Raw genomic sequence first — 26992 nt, forward strand, 5'->3', positions numbered from 1 at the left:
CTCTACCACTTGAGCCACAGCACCACTTCTGGCTTTTTTTTCTGCTTATGTGGTGCTGAGGAATCGAACCCAGGGCCTCATACATGCAAGGCAAGCACTCTACCACTGAGCCACCTTCCCAGCCCCGATTTTTAGTCTTTAAAAGTCAGCTTTCTTAATATTTTAATGAAAGTTGGTGGAAAATATTAGATGGTAAATAAATATTTCTGTGCAACACTTTGTTAGTATACTAATAGTGTAACATATTCATGCAGGTTTTATCTGGATCATCTCATCGGAGTTACTCACCTGGCTTTCAGGATTTCAGTAAGTGGGAATCTGTGCTGAAAATAAAAGAAGGACTTCTAAGGCAGAAAGAAATTGTCATTGATCGGTGAGTCAAAATTTCTTAACTGCGAAGTATTTCAGGCATACAGAAGTGTAAACTAGTGGAAAAAATGCTTTCTTATTATATAGCATTTGAAAATAAAACTTGCAATACATTGATGCTGCTCATCTTCTCCTTTCTGGAGGACTGGCTTATTCGTGTGTCTGATTTCCATAATCTTCATTCACTTGAATGTAATTCATTGTTAGGATGGTCTTCTTCTTTTCTGTACAATGCAGCAGGTTATCTGCTATGCTAACTCACTATCAGAAGTATAAAGTAATGTCTTTCTGTTTAACTTTTGGAGTCTTATCAAGTTGGAAAGCGACTTTAGTGTTTTCCTTTAATATATATTAGGTCTGAAGCCACTTAAAGGATGGAAATCACTGATGTTTAGAAGCAAATTACTTACAGTAAGAATTACGGAAGTTTGGGGGACATCCCAAAAGTTTTTAGCTCTCAGAAATAAATACTCAACAGTGTCATGATTTCTCTAATAATCCATTGTGCTGCTATGTTACATGAGCTTTGATATGTATTGTTTCTACATCATTTAGGTATACTTTTGGGATAATTAAATACATTACATATTATGATATAGGAAAATAGTTGGAAAAGGATTTTTTCTGAATTCTTATTGCTTATTTTGCTTAAGACTTTAGTCTTAAAATTGAATCATAACTTATTAGTGGCTAAAAGGATTTGATTGGAAGTTGAGCCAATAATAAAGAAGATGTACTGATTGTAAACAAGATTGTAACGTCTTGGACTTTTTTTTGTTCCCAACATCTTGACCAAATCCTAGGATGTCGTATATGCTTAAAACTTAATACTTCTATACCTGATAAAGGAAAAGAAGATTCTAGAAGATCTTTTTCACTGATTTTAGGAGGAAGCTATTTAAAAACACAAACTGGGCAGAAATAGTGGTGAATGCATATAATCCCAGCTGTGGAGAGGCTGAATCAGGAGAATTGCCAGTTTAAGGCCAAACCTAGGCTATATAGTGAGTCAAGGCCAGCTTGAATTACACAATGAGACTGTCTCAATAAAATAAATAAGGATTTAAAATGAGTTCCTCGTACAGGTATATCTTACATATGAGTCATTCTAAATAGATACATTGTGTGTGTGTGAGCGTGAGTGCATGTGTGCATGTGCACACATATGTATCAGTCCTTGAACTTGAACTGAGGCCTAGGTGCTGTCCTTACCCCTTGAGTCACAACTCTACTTCCAACTTTTTTTGGTGTTTAATTGGAGATAAGAGTCTCATAGAGTTTCTTGTCTGGGCTGGCTTCAAACTATGTTCCTCAGATTTCAGCCTCCTGAGTAGCAAGGATTACAAACATGACTTACTGGTGCTCTGCTTAGATATGTATTTTTATTTTTTTTTAATTTTTTATTTTTTAGATAAGTATTTTTAACACAGAATTCACTGTATATACTTAAAATAAATACTTTTTTATGAGGAAGAGATTTTTGGTAAGCAGTTCTCCAAGAGGAATACAGAGTTCTCCCCCTGGAAATACACCCCTCTTCCTCAGTTAGCTTAAACCACTGCATCTTGATGAGATGCATGTGCGTTATTGTTTTTTGTTGTAGTAAACATTCATAGAAATCATTGAGTTTTATCTTGCATTCTTTCTGTGCCCAGGCATTACCATTCCATGTGCACATTCTGTCCACTCTTTTTCAAAAGGATGGCATCAAGAAGCATTCTTGAAGGGCTGGTCAGCACTCTGGATTGTCAAGTGACAATCTAGCTAATGCCCAGTCTTTTTGGCAGGTCAAACAAAGGCAGGTCATCTGCTGCAGTGTCCTTGTCTCCTTTGTGTGTATATAGGAGTTGTAGATCATGTGGGGCTGGTTGGTCTAGGATGGCCTCAGTTGGGTAGCTTGGTTTTAATTCCATGTAGTTTAATTTAACATTGGCTAATCTGGGTTTGTTCATGAGGTAACTGGGTAGGGTTCTGAGTGAAACATACATACAGCCTCTCTTGAGGTTTGGCTTAGAATTGTCTCTACATCATTTCAACTGTGTTCTTGGTCATGCGTCCAGTAGACTTTGCTTCTGGACAGTAGGAGGAACAAAACATCACATAATAAGGAGACATTAATAGTACAAGAAGGATAATTATGGTGCACACTTTTGTAAAGAATACTGTCACACTTACTCTTTTAACTAAACTTTGTATTTTTTGGGTTACAACTATATTATAAATTTTTATAATCAGTGAATTTGCTATTGTATAAAACAGTGGAAGAAATACATATCCAATATTTAAAAATAAAAAATTTGAACATCCCCAACGGATGACCTCAGGTCATTGTCTGGTCAATAAAGTTTGTTATTCTTTAACAATAAGATATAAAATGTTGGTGATACCGACCAAAGCTCTCACACTAGAATTGGTATCCAGTAGGGTAGAACACCCCCAAAACAAGGACTGTGAACTCTCTGCTCTGGGATATAGCATTGTTGTTGTTACCTTTTAAGTCCATTTATGATATGCTGGATATTATTGAAATATTTGAAAATAATAAGTTTCCCACAATTACATGAGAAATATTTTTTCACCCTTAAAATAGGTAAAACTCGGTAATCAGGTCAAAGCAGAGCCAGTCTTTAGGGAAAATAACTGCTAAGAGTGTTGTGTTTCAAATTTGTTCTTATTCTGCGGGAAAAAAAGTGCTACATGCTAATTTCTATAGCCACTCAGAAAAGAAAGAAACCTTTTTTCTTGTTCTTTACATTTGTCACCGCAGCCGTTTATGCAATTCTGAATGGCATTCTTGGCTTCTTATACCATGATGTTTCTATCCAGGGATCATATCAACAATATCTGAAGCCTCTGTTCTAGGCAGCTACCCTCTTTCATCCATTTTTATAACATGAAGATTGAATGTTAAAAAAAACAAACCCTAATGTACTGCTTCGAAGCAGCATAGCCAATAGCAGAGTGGAACCCATGTATATACATGGTTAGTATATGTAATTATGTTGAAATGCACATCTCTACTTGATAGATTGTGAGCTCCCTGCAGAAGAGACTCTTGTAAATTTCCTAGCTCATAGCAGGAAGTTCATTCAGAGAAAGTGACCTTATTTTAATAGAAAAGAGATCAAAGTTACTGGTTAGCTTGAGCTGTTTTTATAGTAGTAAGTGTTGTAACAGTTTGCACTTTCAGATTGCTCAGCTTTTGCTGCTAACTTAACAAGGTGAGGTATAAGGGTAAATTACTGTACTTGATTCTCTCAGAACATTAAAACTCTTACAGACACAGTTGAGCTAGTGCTATTAGTAGATGGACTTCACAGTGTAAAGGAGAACTCTGATTACTTGAAGTTTGCAGTGTATGTGGAGTAAAAATCACTTTATTGTGTTAGGTATGCAATAAACATTAGTTGGTTTTTTATTGTTAAATACATGACATCCTAATTCATCTGTTTCATGTAGAATTTTTTTAGAATTTTTATTTTGCTTTTTCATTAGCATGGTTTTTATTTAATTTTATTTATTTACTTTTGCAGTACTGAGTTTTGCCCTAAGGGTTTTGTGATAGTTAGACAAGTGGTGCTTTATAAGTTAGGCCACACCCCTAGTACTATTTTTATTACTGTATATTAATTGTGCAAAGGAAGCTAATTCATAGTGATATGTCTATATATTCATATATAGTGTACTATGATAATATTTACCACCTCTATCACTCTATCATCCTCCTGTGCTCCTTTTTTAGATTTATGTTTGTCAGTCATGTCAGGGCCTGGGTGCTCTCTGAGCTTTTTGTTCAAGGCTACCACTTTGAGCCACAGCTCCACTTCCAGTTTTTAAGTGGTTAATTGGAGATAAAAGTGGATTGTTCAAGGGGTGGAAACCAAAGGGTGAAGAAGGCTGGTTATGATGGAAGACCTCATGTGTATATATGGAAATAGAATAACGAAACTTAAACAAATGGTTTAAAAGGGAAGGAGAATAAAACAATAGTGGGTAAATATTAATTATGTATAGAAATTCCACAACAAAATCCCTTCTTATAACTAAATTGTATTCTAGTTTTAAAAGGCAATAGAATTTCAGACTAAGAAAATAGAAATCATTATGTTAGATAATAAGAGAAAAGAAAGCAGAACATGACTTCAAATGACTACAGTCTAAAAAATACCAAAACTACTCTACAGTAAAAGTGAACTTCCCGTAATTCACATCTCACATAGTGTGATTTGTAAAGAATTCCTATTATGACTTCTAAAATTGATAATATAAACGCTTATTTGACAGTATTATACTGAAAGTTCTGTTTATAACTATTTCTTAGAACAGTATATTTTTTACAATGTAGGTTCAATTTGTGTCTTTTAGGCAGAAGCAACAAATTACTCACTTGCATGAGAGGATAAGGGATAATGAACTGCGGGCACAACATGCCATGTTAGGACATTATGTGAATTGTGAAGATTCTTACGTGACTGGTCTACAGGTAAGCCTACAGAAGATTTTACAGTTCTTGTTTAAATCTTGTGTTAATTATAGACTTAGCTTGTATGAAGGCATTTTAAATCAATGTTTTGAGTTAACATATTCATTTGTTTTGAATTAATATATTCAATCGTTCATATTTATATGTGTAGGAAAAGCTGTTCAAGTATGGTTTCCCTTGTGCTCCATTCTCATTCCCTTCCCACACACATACAGAAGATTGAGTTTCTAGAGCCAGTCCTTGTAGAGTTGCTGCTTTTTGTAAGCAGATACAAATGCATTTTTATTTTCTATATTTACGAATAGCACCAGAGTATATATTGTTTGACATCTTATTTTTTCTTTATATTACATATAATGATGGAAGATGCATCATTTATCTCCCTATAATTACATAGGCAGAACCACTTCGCTTTTACAGCTGCATGATTTTCCACTTTATAAAGAGAGCATAGTGTATTCAACTGACCAACATTTGAGTTATTTTCTATTTAGGGTTATTTATAAAAAAAACACTTTAAAATACATAAAGTAATTTTCTCATGTTCTAGTCCTTTTGTAAGTTAAATCTCCACAAATGAAATTGTGTGTGAATTTGTGACCTGTATTGATTGATATTACCAAATCGTCATCTAGGAACAATGTGTGAGTCCCCTGCCCCCACCTCTTTAACTCCAGGCATGTTCACACCTTTGTCATCAAATTTGGCGATTTTGCCCTTCTAGTAAGTTTAAATAAAATATAAGTCATTGGGTTAGTTACTAGAACAGTTGGGTTACTAGCTACCTCCTAGAAGAAAATCAGCTAAGCTATCAAATAAGAATTAAATTTGTAGCTGGGTTTTGGTGGCTTACACCTGTAATCCTAGCAACTTAGGGGCAGCAATTGAAAGGTCGCAGTTTGAAGCTAGCACAGGCAGGAAAGTTTGTTTTAGACTCTTTAATTAAGCAACAAAAAGATAGAAGTAGAACTATGGCATAGGAACTAGGGCATAAGAAAGCAAGTTAGCCATCCGTTCTCCATGTGTTAACATTCACTATGGGTAAGGCAGTAGTAGGCCCTGGAAATAGAAGATGTACAGTTAGTTGTACAGTTATTTTTGGCCCCTAAGGAGAGTCCAAACCCATGGGAATACAGACATATGATCTTGAGGCCTTAAGCACCTGTATATACACCTAGAAGAGCTTCTCCAGTGATTACTTTTACCATTGAAAATTTTCTTAAAACTCATTTGTATGTTCTTGGAAGGCAGCTATGCTAACCACTATACCACCAACACCCATATTAATTTGTATGTTCTTATATACAAGTTTCATAATATTTTTCTGAAAGGAAAAAAAACCCACACCATTGGTCTTTTTTTTTTTTTGTGGTTGTGGAGCCTGAACTCTGGGCATGGGCTCTGTCTCTCAGTTCTTCAGCTCAAGGCTAGCACTCTACCACTTGAGCCATAGCACCACTTCTGGCTTTTTCTGCTTATGTGGAATGAACCCAGGACCTCATGCATGTGAGGCAAGCACTCTACCATTGAACCAACATCCCAGCCTACCATTGGTCTTTTTAAAAAAAATTAAATTGGGATTAAAAGCAAAGCCTGATTGTGGTGGTATATACTTCTGTTTGTTCAATATTTTTCTTGTCCTCTTTTTTAGTATCTTTATTCTTAAATATAAAAAGTCATTTGAAGTGGAATATTTTTCTTTATTTTGTTTTCAAGCATTATTTATATTTGAACAGGGGTGGGGTTGTGTCTAGAGAGGAAAGGAGTAGATAGAGAAAGGGGAAAATGCAGACAAAAAACATGTATAGCCTACAAAATTAAGAAGACAGAGTAAACAGGATGGCTATGGGGAGGGATGGATGAGAATGTTGAGGGATGACATTAATCAAGATATATTGTATTCAGAAACTGCTTTGTCAAATGGAAACTCCTGTGTACAACCACTACTTAAAGATAATAAAGAAAAAATATATACTGAAAAGTAAGTGACTAGAGGGTCTAGCTAGCTTGCTTTGCACACTTTAGTTAACAACATATCAAAATGATTCACTATTATATGGTCTTATCTATAACCTTTGTTACATAACAGTGAAGCTTAATGATATAGTACTGAGATTAATAATTATTATTTGAAAGTGGAATTTCTATGTTATATAACTAGTATAATTTGCTTTGATAATAGTCTTTATAGTAGAACTATTTTTTCTCATTTATAACTTCCTCATTCTGAGTGTTTAGCTTGAATTAAATACAGTGCAGTTCTGGTAATTATATTAACAGAAACCTGTAAAAAGGAATCTGTAAGCTGAGGCAAGAACTTTTTATTTTTAAAATATGTTTTTATTGTAAAAATACTGTACAGAGGAGTTACAGTCACATGAACAAGGTAATGAATACATTTCCTATCAAGCATTGTCACCCCCTCCTTTGTTTTTCCCTTACCCTCCCTTCCCTCCCAGCTCCACAACTACACTCCCCCCTCACCCCCCCCCCCGTCCCTCCCTCCCCACCTAAAATGTAAAGTTCGTTTTCAACATAGTGTCTTGTACATCTCATTGTTACAGTGGGTCAACCTGTATCCCTATTTAAGCATTTTGTTTTTTCCCTTCCCTTCCCCAAATTAGAGATGCAGGGCACCGACATCAAATACAGTGAAAATAGAATTATACTGTGGGGGAGGAACATACAAAGAAACAAAAAAAATCACCTGGTACATTATAAATATGTTAGGAACAATAGTAAGAAAAGAACACTTGTGCCCCTATCTTGGGGTTCATTTCACTTAACATCATCTTATCTGGTCATATGTACATAGCCTTTGACCTTTTCTGCTTGTCCCATACTAGTAATTGCAAATAAGGAAAACCATAGGACCTATGTTTCTTTGAACCTGACTTCACTTCATATAATTTTTTGCATGTTTGCATAGCACTAGGCCAGTAGATGGCTCTCCAACTCAGTCTGCAAGGGCTGGTAACATTCTCTGGAAGAACATTGATAAAAGAGTTCCTAGAAACATTGGAAAAGTTTTGAATTATAGAGAATTGAGATACTGAGAAAGTTGATGGCAATCTCTAAAATGGAATACAAGGGTATTCTTTCTTGAGAACCTTTCTTGAGAGTTTCTAATTTTCCTCAGACTGAACTCGGAACCTGACTTCTTTTTGAGACAGGGTCTCACTGAACTCAGGCTGGCATTGAACTCTATCCTCTTACTCATCCACTAGGATGTACTAGGATTGCAAGTTTGTGCCATTCCTCACAGCTCATGTTTGGAGTTTTCTTTGCCATTTTATTTTTTTAGTTTAAGTTTTATTGTAAAGGTGATAGACAGAGGGATTGCAGTTACGTAAGTCAGGTAGTGAGTACATTTCTTTCTGAACAGTGTCACCCCTCCCTCATTTTCTCCCAGTTTTTGCCCTCCCCACCCCCCTTCTTCTTCAAGTTTTACAGTTCATTTCCAACATACTGTGTAGTATCACTGATAAACTGGTCCATCCTTTGTCCCACCATCTCTGTGCTTCCCCTTCCCCTTCCCAAATCAGATGGACTTATATACAAAACAAAGGGTCAGAAATCATATACAGTGAATAAAAGGGAATAAAATAAAGGGAAAAAAAGAACCACAAAGAGTACAATTTAAAAAAAACCTTGTTTCCATTTCTTGAAGCTCATTTCAATAAGCATCATTTTATATGGTCATATGCACATAGCTATTGAGCCACTGCGATCCTCATCGAAGAATATCCTCCTTTAAACAGAGTGCTGTTTAATCGTGTTTAAGTATAATTATTTGTCTTTTACTCTGCATTAGATTAATTTATAGATTTATAGACATACTCTATTTATTACAAATGAAGGAAACCATGCAGCCTTGTTTCTTTGGGTCTGGCTTACTTCACTTAATTTTTTCCAAGTCTTTCCATTTTCTTATAAATGTGACAGTGCCATTCTTTCTGATGGAGGTATAGAATTTCTGTGTGTGTGTGTGTGTGTGTGTGTGTGTGTGTGTGTCACATTTTCTTGATCCATTCATCCACTGAGGCACATCTGGGTTGATTCCATATCTTAGCTATATGGTAAACAGTTCAGCTTATGTGTGCGCTTGAGTTTCTTTTTACTTTGTACTCTTTGTGTGTGGTAACACCTGCACAAGGTTTGTTTTCCTGCATACCAATTTGTCAGTTTTGCAGGTTCTACAGTTGGCCTCAGCAGGGTCTCTCCTCTAATTCAGCTCTGACATTATGGAAGCTTCTTTATGTAGGCTTGCTTGATGGTTAATGCTTGATGCCATTGGCCGTTGACAATCAGCTCAACCCCTCTACCTTCCTCAGAGTTAGTCTGTTTTAGCTCCTCTTTCTTACCATTTTATTTCATGTATTTATGTTACTGAGGAAAGATTTATCAGCCCTGCCTTCATTGTCAGCTCAATTTAATTAGAATACTTTCTTAAAATGCTACATCCATGCCCATTGTAAATTTATTTTACAGTTCAGACTGGTGACTACTTCCAGTTTTTGTTGCTCCATTTAATCTGTCTCATTCTTTTCCTCTTTTCCTTTCTTCCCTTTTCTCTCATCAAAACTTATTGAGTGGCCAGGTGCCCGTGGCTCACGCCTGTAATCCTAGCTACTCAGGAGGCTGAGATCTGAGGGTCACAGTTCAAAGCCAGCTTGGGCAGGACAGTCTGTGAGACTCTCATCTTCAATAAACCATTAGAAAACCAGAAGTAGTGCTGTGGCTCGAGCGGGTAGAGTGCTAGCCTTGAACTGAAATGCTGAGGGACAGCACCCAGGCCCAGAGTTCAAGCCTCACGACCGACCAAAAAAAAAAAAAACATATTGAGTGGCCATGCACTAGCCTAACAACATAGAATTTTGAGTTTTACTAAAGAAAGCTCATAGTTTTCCTAAAACACATTGTACTGTCTCATAATTTCTTACAAATTAAAGTTGAACTCAACCCTGGGATTCTACAATGAGATTCCCACATAGGATTTTACTGTATGCTCCTTCAAACAAATGGAAGCTCTCAGCATCTGCTCTGTCTTTGCCTCTAATGTCCTCCAGGATGTCTTTCTTCCTATCTCTTATTCTTTTTTTTTTTTTTGGTCGGTCGTGGGGCTTGAACTCTGGGCTTGGGGTATATCTTATTCTTAGCAGCAGAATCCTCCTATTTTTTCAAAATATACCTCAAGCCGGGCGCTGGTGGCTCATGCCTGTAATCCTAGCTACTCAGGAGGCTGAGATCTGAGGATCACGGATCAAAGCCAGCCGGGGTAGGACAGTCTGTGAAACTCCTATCTCCAATAAACCACTAGAAAACCCGAAGTGGTACTATGGCTCAAGCAGTAGACACTTGCCTTCAGCTGAAGAGCACAGGGACAGAGCCCAGGCCCAAGAGTTCAAGCCCCACGACCAACAAAAAACAAAACAAAAAACAAACAAAATATAACAAAATATACCTCAAAAGCCACCACATAAAGGCTCAGTCAAGCCTTAATCTATCCCCTACATACTTTTTACTTAACATGGCCTTTAATTATCTAATAGCTTCTCCTATTGCCCTGATTAAAACTTAAGTATATAAAGGTTACCACTAGTATCTGCCATTTAAAAAATAGTCTGCACATGATTAATTTTATTTATTTATAGAATTGCATGCTTATCTTTTGGGAAGGTATTCTTGAAGGGCTAATTCAAGTTCTTTTCTATAGCATCTCCCCCTAAATACTGTGGCTAACTCTTTAGGTTGCATCCTCTTTTGGATATTTTTCTGTAATACTTCCATTAAATTAGTTGACCCCTGGATTATTTTACCAGCGCCTAGTACAATGCCTAACATATTGTGTGTTGTGTTTTGTGTGTGTGTCTGTATGTATTAGGGCTTGAACTCAGGGCTTTGTGCTCTTACTTAGCTCCTGTGCTCATCTGGTGCTCTACCAGTTGAACCATGTCTCCACTTCCAGCTTTTTGCTGGTTAATTGGAGATGAGGTTCTAAGGTTCTCTTAAATTTGTCTATCCAGGCTGGCTTTGAACCTGATCTTCAGATCCCAGCCTCCTAAATAGTGAAGATTACAGGCATGAGCCACCAGCACCCAGCTAACATTGGGTTTTAATGAATATTTGTTGACTAAATAGATAAATAATTCTTTCTTTGCTTTATAATACTGTCATACATTTAGATTTGTCTACAGACATGTGTGTTTTCTGTCTCCCACCCCTTTTAGTTTTTAATTTGACAGGGAGAAGGGGAGAAGATAATTTTCTCTTCAAAAAGAATTTCCATCAAAGCCTTTCTCATGGAACAACCATACATTTTTTTCCCATTTTTAGCAATTATTGTTTAAATACTTGTTTTATGCCAGACATTGTTTTAAACAAGAAAAATGGGAGGCCACTTTAAGATGGACAAAAATCTAATTTCATGAGCTTTACTTTTTAGTTGGAGAAACAGTCTAGTAATGCTTACTGAATTTAGTATTAGAAATGATCACATGAGAAGCAAATTTTCATTACTTTTTATTTACTTCCCCAATTTTTAACATGATATATTTATATGATGTGCTGTTTATCTATTCATACTTTTAAACCAGTATCAGTTGCCAATTAAGCTTCTGTTGTTTGTAAGAAACAAAATCTTGATCTCTATTCCTCATAAAACGCTTCAGAACAAGGCTTTATTATTTCTATTTTATGAATGAGAAAAGACTTAGAGATAGTAATTTACTTTTGTCATCATACACATTTAGAAGCAGGAGAGCTAGGATTTAATACAAGGCCTCTCTGTTAAAGAAGTTTATACTTTTTTATATAAAATTAAGCTCTAATCTGTCCTAAAGAAACAAACTTTTTTATTTTTTATTTATTTTTTGTATGTTTTTTATTGTAAAATGTTGTACAGAGGGGTTACAGTTATATGAGCAAGGTAATGAGTACATTTCCTATTGAGCATTGTTGCCTCCTCCTTTGTTTTCCCCCTACCATCCCTTCCCTCCCATCTCCACAACTCCCCCCCCCCCCACACACACACTGAAGTTGTAAAGTTTGTTTTCAACCTAGTGTTTTGTACATCTCATTGTTACAATGGGTCAACCTGTATCCTTTTTTAAGCATTTCATTTTTTCCCTTCCCCTCCCTGAATTAGAGAAGTGTATATAGAAGATACACACACACACACACACACACACACGAATTTAGGAAATGGAAAGACTTGGAAAAAATTAAGTGAAGTAAGCCAGGCCCAAAGAAACATAGGTCCCATGGTTTCCCTTATTTGCAATAACTAATACATGTGTAGGACAAGCAAAAAAGGCCAAAAGCTATGTACATATGACCGTATAAGATGATGTTAAGTGAAATGAACCCCAAGATAGGGACACAAATATCTTTTTTCTTTCTTGCTATTGTTTCTAAAGAAACAAATTTACAGTATTAACCTCCTCTTTTTTCCCCCTGGAATAGCCACAATATGAGAACACTTCACTCCAAACTACATTTTTAGAACAGTCAGTGTCCCAGCCCCAGCAAGTGGAACTTGAGCAAAAGCTTGCATCCAGTGAGAAAGAGGTTTTACAACTCAATGAGTTCCTCAAACAAAGGATAAACCAGTTTAGTGAAGAGAAGAAAAAACTGGAAGAAAAGGTAGGTATATTTGATAAAGCTTTATTAGACTAATCACATTCGTTCAAAATAGAATATGTCATTTTCCCTGTGCCAGGTGTCATACCAGGTGAGGCATTTATATTGGAGTGATTGATTGTGTACCAAAATATGAGAAATCGTGTGCTATCTACAAAACACAAGTATTTCCTTGAGGGATTAAGAGACCTCTGTGTATTATACTGTCTTCTAGTGAAACTTTCAGTGACCTATAGAAAGAACTCTTCCTTTTTTTATGATTGAGTCTATCATTCCTCATTTCATTATCATTGAAAATAAAGTACTGAAAAATAAAATGTTCATGGCAGTATTCAAGTTAGCGGCTGAAGCTTTGATTTAGAATAACAGCCAAAAGCCAAGGATACATGCATATGTCCACACAATTAGAATAAGCAGCCAAAAGCCAAGGATACATGCATATGTCCACACAACATTCGTTTGCCCTTTCTGGCTTTGCTGTGTTTTCACAGACAGTAGGTGTATTCAAAGTAGATATGAAAATCTTCAAGTCAAAAGTAATCAGATGAGATAAAGGAGGCAACTATGTATTAATGAAGAGAACTATCCTTCATGAAGTTGTAACAATTGCAAGTTTATATGTACTGAGTGTAGATCCAGTAAGAAATGCCAAAAGAATGGTGACTTTCAGACCACACTTCCATGGTCCAGAAAACAGTTTAACTCGAAAATTAAACTGTGCCATAGATTGCATGGTCTTGATAGACTTCTATAGACTATTCTATCTAGCTGCTTCAGAATGTGCACTCTTCTCAGCAGATCAGAGAATTTTTTCCAAATTAAATTACAGGCCACAAAGCAAGTCTTAACAAATCTTTAAAAAATTAAATTAATTCCTTCAATCTTAAATAGTATTTGAATAAATAGAAATTCGTTTTCTGTAGAAAAATTACAGAAACTGTACAAGCACATGGAGATTTAACAATGCACTTTGAATGATCACTGAGTCATTGAAGAAATAAGTAGAGTAATTAAAAACTCCTGGAATCATAGAACAATGAAAACATAATTCACCAGCACCTGTAGGCTGCAGAAAAAATAGTTGTAAAAGGGAAACTTAACAGCTATGAGTGCCTCCATGAAAAAAAAAATCAAAGTAATCTCAATTATCTCAAGGTCTTAGAAAAATAAGAATAAGCCAAATCTGACACTTATTGATGGCAATAGTCAAGATCAGAGGAGAAATGAATGAAATGAAGGTGTAAAGGAAAATACAAAGTATCAATGAAATATGTAGTTGATTTTTGAAAAGATAATAAAATTGTAGCCAGACTAATCAAAAGGAAGAGAAGTCCCAAATTAATAAAAATAGACAGAAAAGGAGAGTTTACAACAAGCAGCCCTGAATCTCAGAGAATCATTAGGGACTCTTTTGAAATCTCATATATCGGAAACCCAGAAGAAATGAATATATTTCTAGATGTATATGATGCACTAAAATTAAGACAAGAAGATATAAACAGCTTAAACAGACACAAATGAAGAGTTGGTTTTTGTTATTTTTTTCATGATTCCAAACTACTGAAGATCCTTAATCTTTTTGTTTAGCTTAAAACAAGAGACAGATACATCAATAGCCTGAAAAAGAAGTGCCAGAAGGAAGCTGAACAAAACAAAGAAAAGCAGAGAAGAATTGAGACCTTGGAAAAGTACCTAGCTGATCTTCCAACTCTAGATGATGTGCAACGTCAGAGCCTGCAGGTAATATAACATAAAATGCCCATCTCTTGAAGAAAATGTTGTTTTTAAGATAATTCTTTAGCAATTTGACTTATTGTATATTAAAGTTTAATTCCTGTTTTCAGGATTTAATTTGCATCAGAAACTGTTCATGTAAGAATGAATTTCTCTTGGTGTCAATATAGGGTTACCTTCTTAATCTCTGTTAATGTTCTTCCTTAAAAGGTAGTTTCTAAACCAATCTGATAACCCTGTCCCATGCACACTCCCCAGATGAGGGTTTTTTTCCATATTCTCTGAGATTCGAGGGTCTTTTCAAGACCTTTTGCTGAATATTTTTTCTAGATATTCAATTTATTTTCTCTATTCTTCATAACTGTCCCACCCTTCTGACTTCTTTTTGAGGAGAAATATTGATATGCTGGGGCAGAAATTTTTTGTTCATAGAAGTAAGCTCTCTGTGCATTGAAGGATGCATTTTACTTGTAATCAGTTCTTCTTGCCTATGCCTACTAGGTACTAATTGCACTGTTCCCCTCTCCTAAACAAAAAATGTCAACAAACATTTCCAAATGTAAAATCCAACTCAAGTTGGAAATCATTGGACTGTCAGTATTATGTATGTTCTTAAGATCTAAAAAATAGCATTCTTTGTTCTCTTTTAAAAAAAATTAATTTCCAAGTTGTAAGATCAAGAAGGTAAAATCAGGAAGAAACTTAAAGACCACAGGAAGTTTCATGAACAGGAACAGAGAGTGATGTAGATTTAAGAACCATGGGATCATATATCACTGTATACGTAATAAAACAGCCCTGAACAGACGTCATCCACTGTTTATAATATTGTTATTCATACAGGTTGAAAGATGGAGCCAAGACAAGTGTCTGTGGATGGATTAATAGATAAGCAAAAGATGGGTGTAATGCATAGAGTTGGAATATGATTCAACCTTAAAAAGGAATAAAATTTTGGCATATGCTACAACATAGATCAGCTTGGAAAATATGAAGTAAAATATACCAGTCACAAAAAGACAAATACTGTATGAGTCTACTTATATGAGGTTCAAAAACGTTCAAATTAGAGGACAGCTAAGTAGAAAGGTTGTTTCCAAGGAAACAGGTTAATGGATGAATGGAAAGTTGTCTAATAGATACAGTATTTAGTTATTCAAGATGGGTTCTGGACATTTAACAATAATGTGGACTTTAACACTAGTGAGTTATATAAACAAATGATTAGGGCAATAATAATAATTATTATTTTTTGAATATACTTTAAGGAATTCAGGGCCTTGTGCTTATTACAGCTTACTTGCTCAGCTAGTTCTCTACTATTGGAGCTATGTCTCTAAACCCTGTTTGTTTGTTTTTTGGGGTTTTTTTTTTGGGGGGGTCCAGTCGTGGGGCCTGAACTCTGGGCCTGGGTGCTGTCCCTCAAGGCTAGCGCTCTACCAATTGAGCCACAGCGCCACTTCTGGCTTTTTTTTTTATTTTTGCTTATGTGGTGCTAAGGAATCAAACCCAGGGCCTCAGGCATGCAAGGCAAGCGCTCTACCACTGAGTCACTTTCCCAACCCCTAAACCCTGTTTTTTTCTGATTAAAGCTTTCATGAACTTCTCTAGCCAGGCTAGCTTCATAACATAATTCAATCCTCCAGGTCTCAGCATCATGTAGCTAGGATTACAGGTACCTGGCTAGGGTGATCAGTTTTGTTATATGCATTTTGGCATAATTAAAGATAAAAATACAAGCATATTTTTCTGTCTTGTGGAAAAGTTTTACTCCATTTTCTTCTTTATCTTAATATTCTTTCACACAAAGAGGTAACCTTATTAACTACTCTAGATAAAATTAAGATAATATTATTTTAGCAATAAGTCTACTAACTCTTGAAAATAGTATTTTTAATAGGAGAATTTAACATTACATGTGTTGTGAATTGTAAAAAATTTCTCCTTAGCTACAGGTTCTAGAAGAAAAAAATAAGAATTTACAAGAGACTTTGTCAGATACAGAAAAGAAACTTGAAGAGCTCAAAAAACAGTGTCAGGACAAAGAAGCACAGCTAATATGCCAGAAAAAGAAAGAAAAGGAGCTGGTAACCTCTGTTCAAAGGTAAGAGAACTTTTCAAATTCTTTTACATTTTTGCTCATATTTTTCATCAAGTATTTTACTTAAAAGCCGTTATTTTATCGTTAATATTGGTTACTTTCCTTGAAGATGTGTTGTATGATTTCAGTGGTTAATTAACATTTTGAAGCCATACTAACAGTTTGCCAAAAGTTTTAGATGAGAATAGTAAAAATTTGAACAAGACAATGGAAGACACACACACACACACACACACACGCGCGCGCGCGCGCGCGCGCATCTGTGTTTATCAAAGAGATAGGTTTATAGTTCTCTTTCTTTGGTGTGTCCCTATCCTATCTGGTTTGGGGATGAGTGTAATGCTCACTTCATAAAATGAGTTTGATAGTGATCCTTCCCTTTCTATTTTATTAAAGAGTTTGTGAAATATTGGTGTTCTCCTTGAAGGCCTTATAGAATTGGATTGTTAATTCATCAGATCCTGGGCTCTTATTGGATTGGAGGTCTTTTATTGCTATTTCAGTTTCATTGCTTGCTATGGGTCTATTTAATTGGTTTATATCATTCTTGGCTCAGTATAGGCATATTGATTGTCTCCAGGCATACATCCATTTCTGCCAGATTCTTCAATTTACTGGTGTAAAGATTTTCAAAGAATTCCCTTATAACATTCTGAATTTTACTTGTTTCTGTTGTGATGTTCCCTTTGTGATCTCTGATTTTATTTGAATTATTTCTTCTCAATTACATTTGTTAAAGGTCTGTCAATTTTTTAAAGTTTTTCAAAGAACCAACTTTTTGTATATTTTTTCCCAAAGAACCAACTCATTGTATTTTTTTTAAGTCTCTAATTCATTTGTTTCTGATCTTTTACTATTTCTATTGGTTTTGTTTGGCTTGTTCCTGGTTTGCTAGAAAAACAGGTGCATCATTAGAGAATTGGGTTGGGATTTCTCTAATTCATTGGTATAGGCTCTCATAGCTATAAACTTTCCTCTGAGTACTACCATTGTTATGTCCCAGAGAAGCTGGTATTTTGTATTTTCATTTATATTATATTGTTTTATTCATTCATATATATTCATTTATATCGTGTATTCATTTACATGTATTCTCATTTATATATATACAAAATATTTTTTATTTCATTTATATTTCCCTTCTTAACTCTTCTGTGTCCCACTGATGACTCAGGAATATGTTGTTCACTTTCCATGAGTTTATCATCAGTGATGGCTTTTGCTGTTGAACCCTAATTTTATTCCGTTGTTATCTGACAGGATACAGGGAGTAATTTTGATTTTCTTGATTTTGCTTTGTGACCTAAGGCATGGTCTATTTTGAAGAATGTTCATGGGCTCCTGAGAAGAATGTAAATTTTGATATGGCTAGAAGAAAGACTCTGTAGATGTTAAGTCTAGATGTTCATTGCAGCTATTTAGCTCTGAGGTTTCTTGGCTGAGATTTTGCTTGGATGATCTATCCAAAGGTGGTGATGATATGTTGAAGTCACCAATGATCAATATGTTTGGATTGATGTGTGCTTTAAGTCATGTAGTATTCATTTGATGAAGTTGTAAGCACAAATGTTAGGTGAGTAGAAATTGAGAATTATGTGGAGAGTTCCCTTTATTTTTATGTACTCTTTTGTTTCTTCCTACTAATTTTAATTTCAAGTCTGTTTTATCTGAAATGCATGTTGCTACTCCAGCCTGTTGATGACAGCTGTTTTCTTGACTTTGTTGTAGCCTCTCACTGTACATAGATACTTGTTTTTGTCAGATGTCTCTTTATAGGTAGCAGATGGGTATGTCTTTTGATCTGATCACCCACACTATGTTTTTTGATTGGAGAATTGAGCCCATTCATATTGTTAGAACTGAGAGTATTGTGGTAGCTCTTGTCATGTGACTGTTTTTTAGGGTTGGGTCTCTTATGTTCTTACTATATCTATCTGCTCATCTTGTACAATTTATTTTTGATGCCTATTTTGTATTTGTGTTGGTTTTCTGTATGTAGGACATCGTTTGAGTATCATATGTTGTGCTGGTTTGGTGGCAATAAATTTTATTTTTAGTTTTTAGTTTTAGTTTTTATCATATGGAATGTTTTTATTTGCCTTTAAGTTATGAATAAAAGTTTGACTAGATACAGTATTCTTGGTTGGTAGTTGTTTGGGTATATATATCATTGCTTGGTATATATGTCATATCAAGGCCTCCTTGCTTTTTGGGGTTTCAGCAGAGAAATCTGCAGTTATTCTGTTTTTCCTTTTAGGTAATCAGTCTTTTCTGACAGCTTTAAGTATCCTCTCATTTTCTACTGAAGCAGTTTGAATCACAGTATGGCAGTGGAAGACTATTTCTGGTCTTGTCTGTTGGGTGTTCTAAAAGCCTCTTGTACCTGGATGGGATTTTCTTTTTGAGTATTTGGGATTTTTGTTTGTGTGCTATTTATATATTAAATATATTTCCTATATCCTTAATTGTCTGCTCTTCTTCTTCCTCAATCCCTATTATCCACAAATTAAGTTATAAAGTTTTTGTAAACAGTGGTCCCAGATTGTCACAGCCTAAAACAATTCTGGGTTTGTATTTGCCATTTCTGAAAAGAGGATCAACCTCTAATTATGGCCCTTTCATGTTTATATAAAATATATATATAGTTTTTATTATGTAGTCTTGCTTGTCAGCTAATGTAGCTTATCTCATCATAGTTTTTGTTTCTAAAACTAACAGTTTACAACAAAAAGTAGAAAAATGCCTTGAAGATGGAATTCGTCTTCCCATGTTAGATGCAAAGCAGCTTCAGAATGAAAATGATAATCTCAGAGAACAAAATGAAACTGCAAGTAAGGTTAGTAAGTACCTTGATAATAAACATGAAATCTATATTATGTGGATACATGTATATAATTTAGTAGTTTATGTAATTTATAATTTTGCTAATGCTTATAGCTTATAAAATTTTGAATTTGAGTGTCTAAGAAAATGTGATTTCAATTTAAATAAAAGCTAAAGGATATCTTTTCCTTTCCTAAATTATTCGAAGTCTATTTCAATTTTTTTAATAAATTGAGTTTTATTATGTAATGCAGGAAGTTTTACATATGTGAATCAAATCTTTATTTAACACTTTTGAAAAGTACAGCAGGCCATTTGTAAAGGTATTTTTAATTATGCTTTTTTTTTTTTTAGCATTCTTTAGACTATTGATGCTTTCTTTTTGGAGGGGGAGATGGTCCGGTCGTGGGGCCTGAACTCTGGGCCTGGGCACTGTCCCTCAGCTCTTCAGCTCAAGGCTAGCGCTCTACCACTTGAGCCACAGCGCCACTTCTGGCTTTTTTCTTTTTGCTTATGTGGTGCTGAGGAATCGAGCCCAGGGCCTCATGCATGCAAGGCAAGCGCTCTACCACTGAGCCACCTTCCCAGCCCCAATGCTTTGTGTTTTTGTGAAGGTACTGGGGTTGACCTCAGGGCCTCATGCTTGGTAGGCAGGAACTCTCCGACTAAACTAGTAAAATATTGGTCCTTCTCAGTAACAATAGAAAAAACTGAGTTGATTATGCTAACTTTATTTTCTGTGATTTAGATAATAGATAACCAACAAGATGAAATGAACAGAATGACTTTAGAAATTCAGGTAAGCTATATTTTTACACTAAATTGAGCTATTTGCTTATTTACTTCTACTGCTTATATAACAGTATTAAATATAGTTATATAGTTATGTAAAAGTAATATTAATTGAACTTGAGGTAAATTTACAGATGTTTCACAGATCTTTTAGTTGTTTCAAAGAAAATTCTATTGAGTGAATCAGCTTTTCAAAAAAATATAAAGATTGTTCTATATTCCTTGGCTACCCCCTATCCCCCTATTTTATCCTCACTGAGAATATATTTGATCACCAGTGATCTAATAGAAGACTATAGTTAGTTTAGTGAGCTAACAGAAGACTACTTGTTTTTATTTGATCTTTATACCTCATTTTCATCTGGAAAGACTTTCACAGCTCACCGACTTTATATTTTTTGTCTCCAATAATTTTTTGTTTTTTGTTTTTGAGAGTTCTATCATCCACACTTCTCAGCCTATCCCTTTCATTCTGGCATCCTTAAAGCATTTCCCTGCCATTTCTACTATTTTCCATTTTGGAGTGCTTAGTGTTTTTTATTGCTTCTTTATTCCCTTGTAAACTACTTAGAAGAACAAATTTGTTTGAAGATGTTTTAAACAGTTTGGAGTATTGCATGGATTTGCGTATGAACAAGTTATTCTAGAAGTTAAAATAGTTATTCCAAACTTAATCCCAAAAGAAATGATAAAATCTAATCTCAAAAGAGATGAGGTGATTAAAAATAAGACTTTGTTTTTGTACTCAAAAATGCTATATTTAATATATGCTATGCAAACTAGATACTTACATGATTCACAGACAGCTTGGGAAGTTGGGAGAAATTGATCTTCTACTAGGAATACTATATTGTTGAACATAGAAGATAAGTACTTCATGTAAAAATATTAAGTCTCATAAAAACACAAATTTTTCACCTCAAGATGATGATGTTAACTGGCTAGAATACCTCATTTACCCATTGATCTTTCAGAAAGTGTGTGTGTGTGTGTGTGTGTGTGTGCGTGTGCGTGTGCGTGTGTGTGTGTGTGTGTGTGTGTGTCCAGTAGAGCTAAAATTCTTCAGTTTGCTTTTCTGCTATGCAGTATAAAAAGACATTTGAACTTTTTTTTGTCATTTCCATAGATACTATGGTTCAGTGTGATATAAGTTTCTCATTGGATTCTACCTTCCTTCCTATTTGGTTCTCAGAAGCATAGTTTACCTCCTTCATAAGCTGTTTCAGGCTAGCTGTATTTTTGTATTTTTAACCAGAAAATGCAGGGAGAAAAAGTTTATGTTCATCTGTTTTCTGGAATATTAAGTATTTTGTCATTGGAAGAACTTATGAACTGAAATGGCCTGTCTGAGTTGACAGCTATCACTGAGTGATGTGAATACCACAGGAGACAGAATGATACGTGGGAGGGAGGTCATTAAGATGGTTACTCTTTTTTCTTTTTCTTGCCAGTCCTAGAGCTCAGGGCCTGGGCACTATTCCTGAACTTCTCCTCAAGTCATAGCACCACTTCCGGCCTTTTCTGTTTATGTGGTACTGAATATATGGTAGGCAAATACTCTACCACTAAGCCACATTCCCAGCCCCAAGACAATTTACTCTTACAGACATGATTGGAATTGCTGGTCTTAAGACTGTTGACAATCAATTCTATTAATAACATCAAGAGAAGGTATTTCCTTATTCTCATGAGATTCTATTTAATTTTTAGCATATCTCTCATAAAGCCTTTAGTAGGTTTTCTCAGTAGAAATAGTGGCAAAATGGATTATAATACAACAAAATGACATAAATAGAATATAAATTCCTTAAGCTGAATAAATATCAAATGCTTTAATGCTTTCTTGTTGTTACTGTGTTATTTATCTATTTTGTTATCTTAATTTTGTGATCTATCAAAAATGAGGTTCTTGCTTACTATAAACTTGATTTTAAAAACACTTAGCTAATTGTTTCATTGAATGAAATACAAAAGTACTCATCCATAATTAGTATTTTTAAAAACATACCTGCCAAATAATTCTATCAAACAAAGAAAAGGAACTTTAAAAAAAGATCTTCCCTAGTCTTTGTGCTTACAAGGAGACCCTTGCTCTGTTCATGTTATGTGTTTGCTGTCCACACATGGTTTGCATAATTAAAATAGGTTAAATTTGTGAAAATTTGCAAAACAATTTCGTGTCTGGGATGGAACATTGTAACCTCACTTGGATCATGAAAGTATGTTTCTGGGCCTGTTTGTGTCATTAGTGGTCACAAGATTTATATGGTTGTTCAGGATGTATTTTTTTTTAATTTTTTTTAATTGTGAAAATACCGTATTGAGGGGTTACAATTACATGGGCAAGGTAATGAGTACATTTCTTATCAAGCATTGCAGCCTCCTCCCTTGTTTCCCTTCCCATCCCTTCCCCTCTCCGTTTCCCCCCTCTCCCTCCCCCCCAGGGCCCCGGCCCCGGCCCAGCCCAGCCAAAGTTGTAAAGTTCGTTTTTCAATATAACGACTTGTACATCTCATTGTTGCAATGTATCCCTATTTAAATGGTTTGTTTTTGCCCTTCCCCTCCACAAATTATACCAACATCAAATACAATGAAAATGGGTTATACCATGGGGGAAGTACATGCAAAGCAACAAAGAAATCATCTTATAAATATGTTAGAAACAATCACAAGAAAGAAAAAAAACATTTGAATACTCATCTTGGGATTCATTTTGCCTAACATCCGTTTCTGCTTGTCTCAGACATATACTAGTTATTGCAGATAAGGGACCTATGTTTCTTTGGGCTTGGCTTACTTCCTTTAATATAATTTAAGAGTCAAAAATGAAGTGCACTTGGGGGCTGGGAAGGTGGCTCAGTGGTAGAGCGCTTGCCTTGCATGCATGAAGCCCTGGGTTCGATTCCTCAGCACCACATAAGCAAAAAAGAAAACAGCTGGAAGTGGCGCTGTGGCTCAAGTGGTAGAGTACTAGCCTTGAGCTAAAGAGCTGAAGGACAGTGCCCAGGCCCAGAGTTCAGGCCCCACGACCGGACCAAAAAAATAAATAAAAATGAAGTGCACTTGTTGATTCTTTTGCTGTCAAGAAATTACTTTGCAAAAGGAGCATGCTTCATAACCCCAAAATATGACATGAAAAGGACTACTTGTGTTTTGCTGTGGCAATTCATTTCTCCCTCTTTCAATGAATTTTAAAGATTAATTTTAAATACTCTTTTTAAAAATATTGTAAAGGTGATGGTTGTACAATGCATAAATAATGCAGTGAGTACATTTGCCAGTCCTGAGGCTTGAACTAAGGGCCGGGACACTGTCTCTGAGCTTCTGTGTTGCTCAAGGCTAGCACTCTACCACTTGAACCACAGCGCCACTTCTGGCTTTTTCTGTTTATGTGGTACTGAGGAGTTGAACGCAGGGCTTCGAACATGCAGGCACTCTACCACTAAGCCACATTCCCAGCCCAATGAGTACATTTGTTGTTGAACAACAACAATTTTTCTCCCACTTCCTCCTACCCCAACTGCCCTCCCATCCCCCCTACCAAATTGTGAAGTTCATTTCCTGCATGGTGTCTTGTATCACTGTTGCATTGGTTCACCCTTTGTCCTTTGTCTCACCCATTTTGTTTTTCCCCTTCCCTTCCTTATATCAGGTAAATGTATATATAAGACACAGGGTACCAAAATTCAAAACAGTGTCAACAGGGGATAAACCAAACGGGGGGGGGGGAGAGGGGAAGAATTAACTTCACACAGTACATTAAAAAATAACTCTTGTTTCCATATCATGGAGTTCACTTTAGATAGCATCATTTTATATGGTCCTATTTACATAACTATTGAGCTATTGTGATATTCTGCTAGGACTATCCTAGACATTACCAATGAGGGAAACGTTTCTTTGGGTCTGGCTTACTTCACTTAGTATTTTTCCAAGATTTTCCATTTCCTTTCAAATGGGGCGGTATCATTCTTTCTGATAGAATCATAGAATTCCATCGTGTATATATATTCCATTGTGTATACATATATATATGTATAGATAAATGTATATATACATTTATCTATTGAGAGGCATCTGGGTTAGTTCCGTATCTTAGCTATGGTAAATAATGCTGCAATGAACATAGTTGTGCTGGTGCTTTAGTGTGGGCACTCTTTTTGTGTGCATGTATGTGTGTGTGCTGGTGTGTGACCTGGGTGCTGTCCCTGAACTTTTTACTCTTATCATGAGTCACAGACCCATCTCCATCTTTTGGTGGTTAATTAGTGATAAGAGCCTCATGGACTTTGTTACTGAGGCTGGTTTCAAGTCACAATCTTCAGATCCCTGCCTCCTAAGTAGGATTCTAGGTGTGAACCTAGAGAGTTCAGCACCCAGCTGACTTCAACTTTTAACACCATTTTTCTCTCTTGGTATGTACATGAAATGGGAAAAGAACCTCTGAAATTGAAATAATCTTCTTTCACTTATAGGCTGAAAAATCAAAAGCCTTTATGACAAGTAACAAAAGCAATACACTACTTTGGAGTGAAACATAAAAATGTTTCTGGTACCATTATTTATGTATACACCTGAAGCTCTTATTCTGTCTTCTGGCACTCTCAGTTCTTGATTGACAACCTAATTATGGCATTTCTTTTGGCTTAAGGCTTTGAATAGCCATAATACTTGAAAACAGAAAAAAAGACAAGAGCCCCCGTATTTAGTGGTGCCAAAGCCATAACAAAGTCTCCATCTTGTGAAGGGCACTCAGTGGTGAGAGAAAGGAGCCCCCTATTTCTTGCCTGCATTGGCTGTAACAGCCTCAGGTACAGGTAGCTAGATGTAGAATAGATAAATGATAATGGGAAGATAATTACCACTTGTGAGATGTGGGGAAGAGTTGTGTTATTGACAATACCAAATCTGCAGTTTATGTCTTGAGCTGCAAGAGGCTAAATATTTCCTATTCCACAGTCTCTTGCCTTCCTACTGAGTTTTGGTAGATTTTCCTGAATACATGTTTCTTCATTGACTTTATGCTCTTAGGGTGATTTCTAGAAACTTTAATGTTCTACAGTGTTCACTAGTTTTTCTTTTTTTTTGTTGGTAATGGGGGTTGAACTCTGGGCCTAGGTGCTATCCCTCAGCTCTTCAGCTCAAGGCTAGCGCTCTATCACTTGAGCCACAGCACCACTTTCCATTCACCAGTTTCTCTGGGGAGCAGCCTGCAAAGTTTTTTTATGTCATACTATAAGAACTCTCAGGCAGACTGTTTATAAAGTTACATCTGATTGCAAGATGATAGTTAACATAAAATCAGAGTTCTATGATGGTGTTAAATCCTATGTGCAGAAAGCTAAAATAAGAGACTTCTATGGTATTGGTACATTCCTTATTTTTTAGTTTTTGCAAAATATTTGTAAACCCCTTTTATATCACTCCAGAAGAATAAGGAAATTAGTTATTCACCTGTGAGTCAAAGTGATGCCAAGTAAAGTGTTTGTTAGCTAATGAAAGAATGGTGATGATACTGCATTTTATAGGAACTGCTTTCTGACTGATATTTGTGGTCTCTGAATATCACCAATAATCTTACAATGTAACATATTTTACAGAGAAGAGCAGAGGTTTAGAGGGGTACTACCCAAGCTTACAGCTAAGATTCTAATTTATGTGATTTAACTTCAGAATTGTGTCCTTGGTTATTACTCATCTCCTCATGTTCTTCCTCCGAGGACTGGGACTTGAACTAGGGTGCCATGCTCTCACGCTCTCACTTTTGGTTTTGCTAATGTCTAGAGCTCTAACACTTGAGCCATACCTTTACTTCTAGGTTTTGCTGGTTAATTGGCGATGAGTCTTTCCAATTTGTCTGCCTAGGCAGGCTTGAACATCTAAAATTATAGACATGAATCACCAGCACCTGGCATGATTTTACTTTTGGTGGCCTCACAATGAAAAAGAGAAAGGCAAAAATACAGAAGAAAATTGAGGTGACTGTACTTAATTTCAGAATACCAAATATCTCAGCAAATATTGGTAATTTCATTTATACATAGTAGAACTATGACCACTTTTAGCAATTATGTTTTTAAATCTTAAGAGACTTCAAAAATGCATTGCAAAATTCTTTGGAAAATAGCATGCATTATTCATTTCTTTTAAAAAAATTTAAACTTTTTACAGCCCTGGAATTTGAACACAAGATCATGCTCTTGATAAATGGGCACTCTACCACAATTCCTCTAGCCCTTTTTTGTTCTGGTTATTTTTTAGATAGAATCTTACTTTTGCCTTGACTGAAGTCCTCTTATTTTATACTTACCTATGTAGCTGTGATAATAGCTTAATTTTTTTATATTGATGAGGTCTTGGGAATTTTTTTTTCTGACACTGGCCTGAAACCACAGTCTTCCAATCTCCAAGTAGCTAAGATGACAGGTATAAGCCACCATGCTCAGCACATTATTCATCATAAAACAAATTAAAACCTGAAATGGCCATCAAAAGTTTTCTTCAGGGCAAAAAGAAAAAAGCCAGAAAGTGGCGCTGTGGCTCAAGTGGTAGAGCACAGCCTTGAGCTGAAGAGCTGAGGGACAGCGCCCAGGCCCAGAGTTCAGGCCCCATGACCTGACCCCCCCCCCCAAAAAAAAAGTTTTTTTCATTATTCACATAGTAAAGATACTAGTAATTTGGTAGTATGGATTTACATGTCAAATACATTATAATTTGCATTGATAAATATGAATGCAGATTTCAAAGCTCATAAATTTTAGGTAAAGTACCAAAAAGGAATTACAGAAACCTCCTTCTGTAGTTAGAATAGAGTTTTTAAAAGAAAGAATATTATATATTGAGTTAACTGTACTTTACTTTGGAAAGCCAGTTAATAATCAGATTTTATTCTGTTTTAATTTTAATCTGGTAAGGCCATGAGAAGATTACTCAAAATTTATTTTTTTCTCCCTTAAGCTTTATGTATATGTTTTTTCTCATACAGTTTTAGATAAGAAGTAAGAAATGTTTTTAGGTGAAATGTTACAGGCAGAGAGTATTAGCATTCT

The 26992-nt window shown here is 35.5% G+C and overlaps 1 protein-coding gene across 1 annotated transcript in view; it reads left to right on the forward strand.

Annotated features, from left to right (window-relative positions):
• The window catches only part of Cep85l (centrosomal protein 85kDa-like), a 74327-nt gene that overhangs the window by 34237 nt on the left and 13098 nt on the right, over positions 1-26992 (forward strand). The window contains exons 4-10 of the mRNA XM_013032778.1: positions 255-373; positions 4735-4852; positions 12317-12496; positions 14081-14233; positions 16177-16331; positions 19047-19164; positions 19900-19950. Of these exons, the coding sequence (XP_012888232.1) occupies positions 255-373; positions 4735-4852; positions 12317-12496; positions 14081-14233; positions 16177-16331; positions 19047-19164; positions 19900-19950 (894 nt within the window). The remainder of the gene's footprint in view (positions 1-254; positions 374-4734; positions 4853-12316; positions 12497-14080; positions 14234-16176; positions 16332-19046; positions 19165-19899; positions 19951-26992) is intronic.

This window comes from Dipodomys ordii, unplaced genomic scaffold (assembly GCF_000151885.1).
Source record: "Dipodomys ordii isolate 6190 unplaced genomic scaffold, Dord_2.0 Scaffold157, whole genome shotgun sequence".
Taxonomy (NCBI): domain Eukaryota; kingdom Metazoa; phylum Chordata; class Mammalia; order Rodentia; family Heteromyidae; genus Dipodomys; species Dipodomys ordii.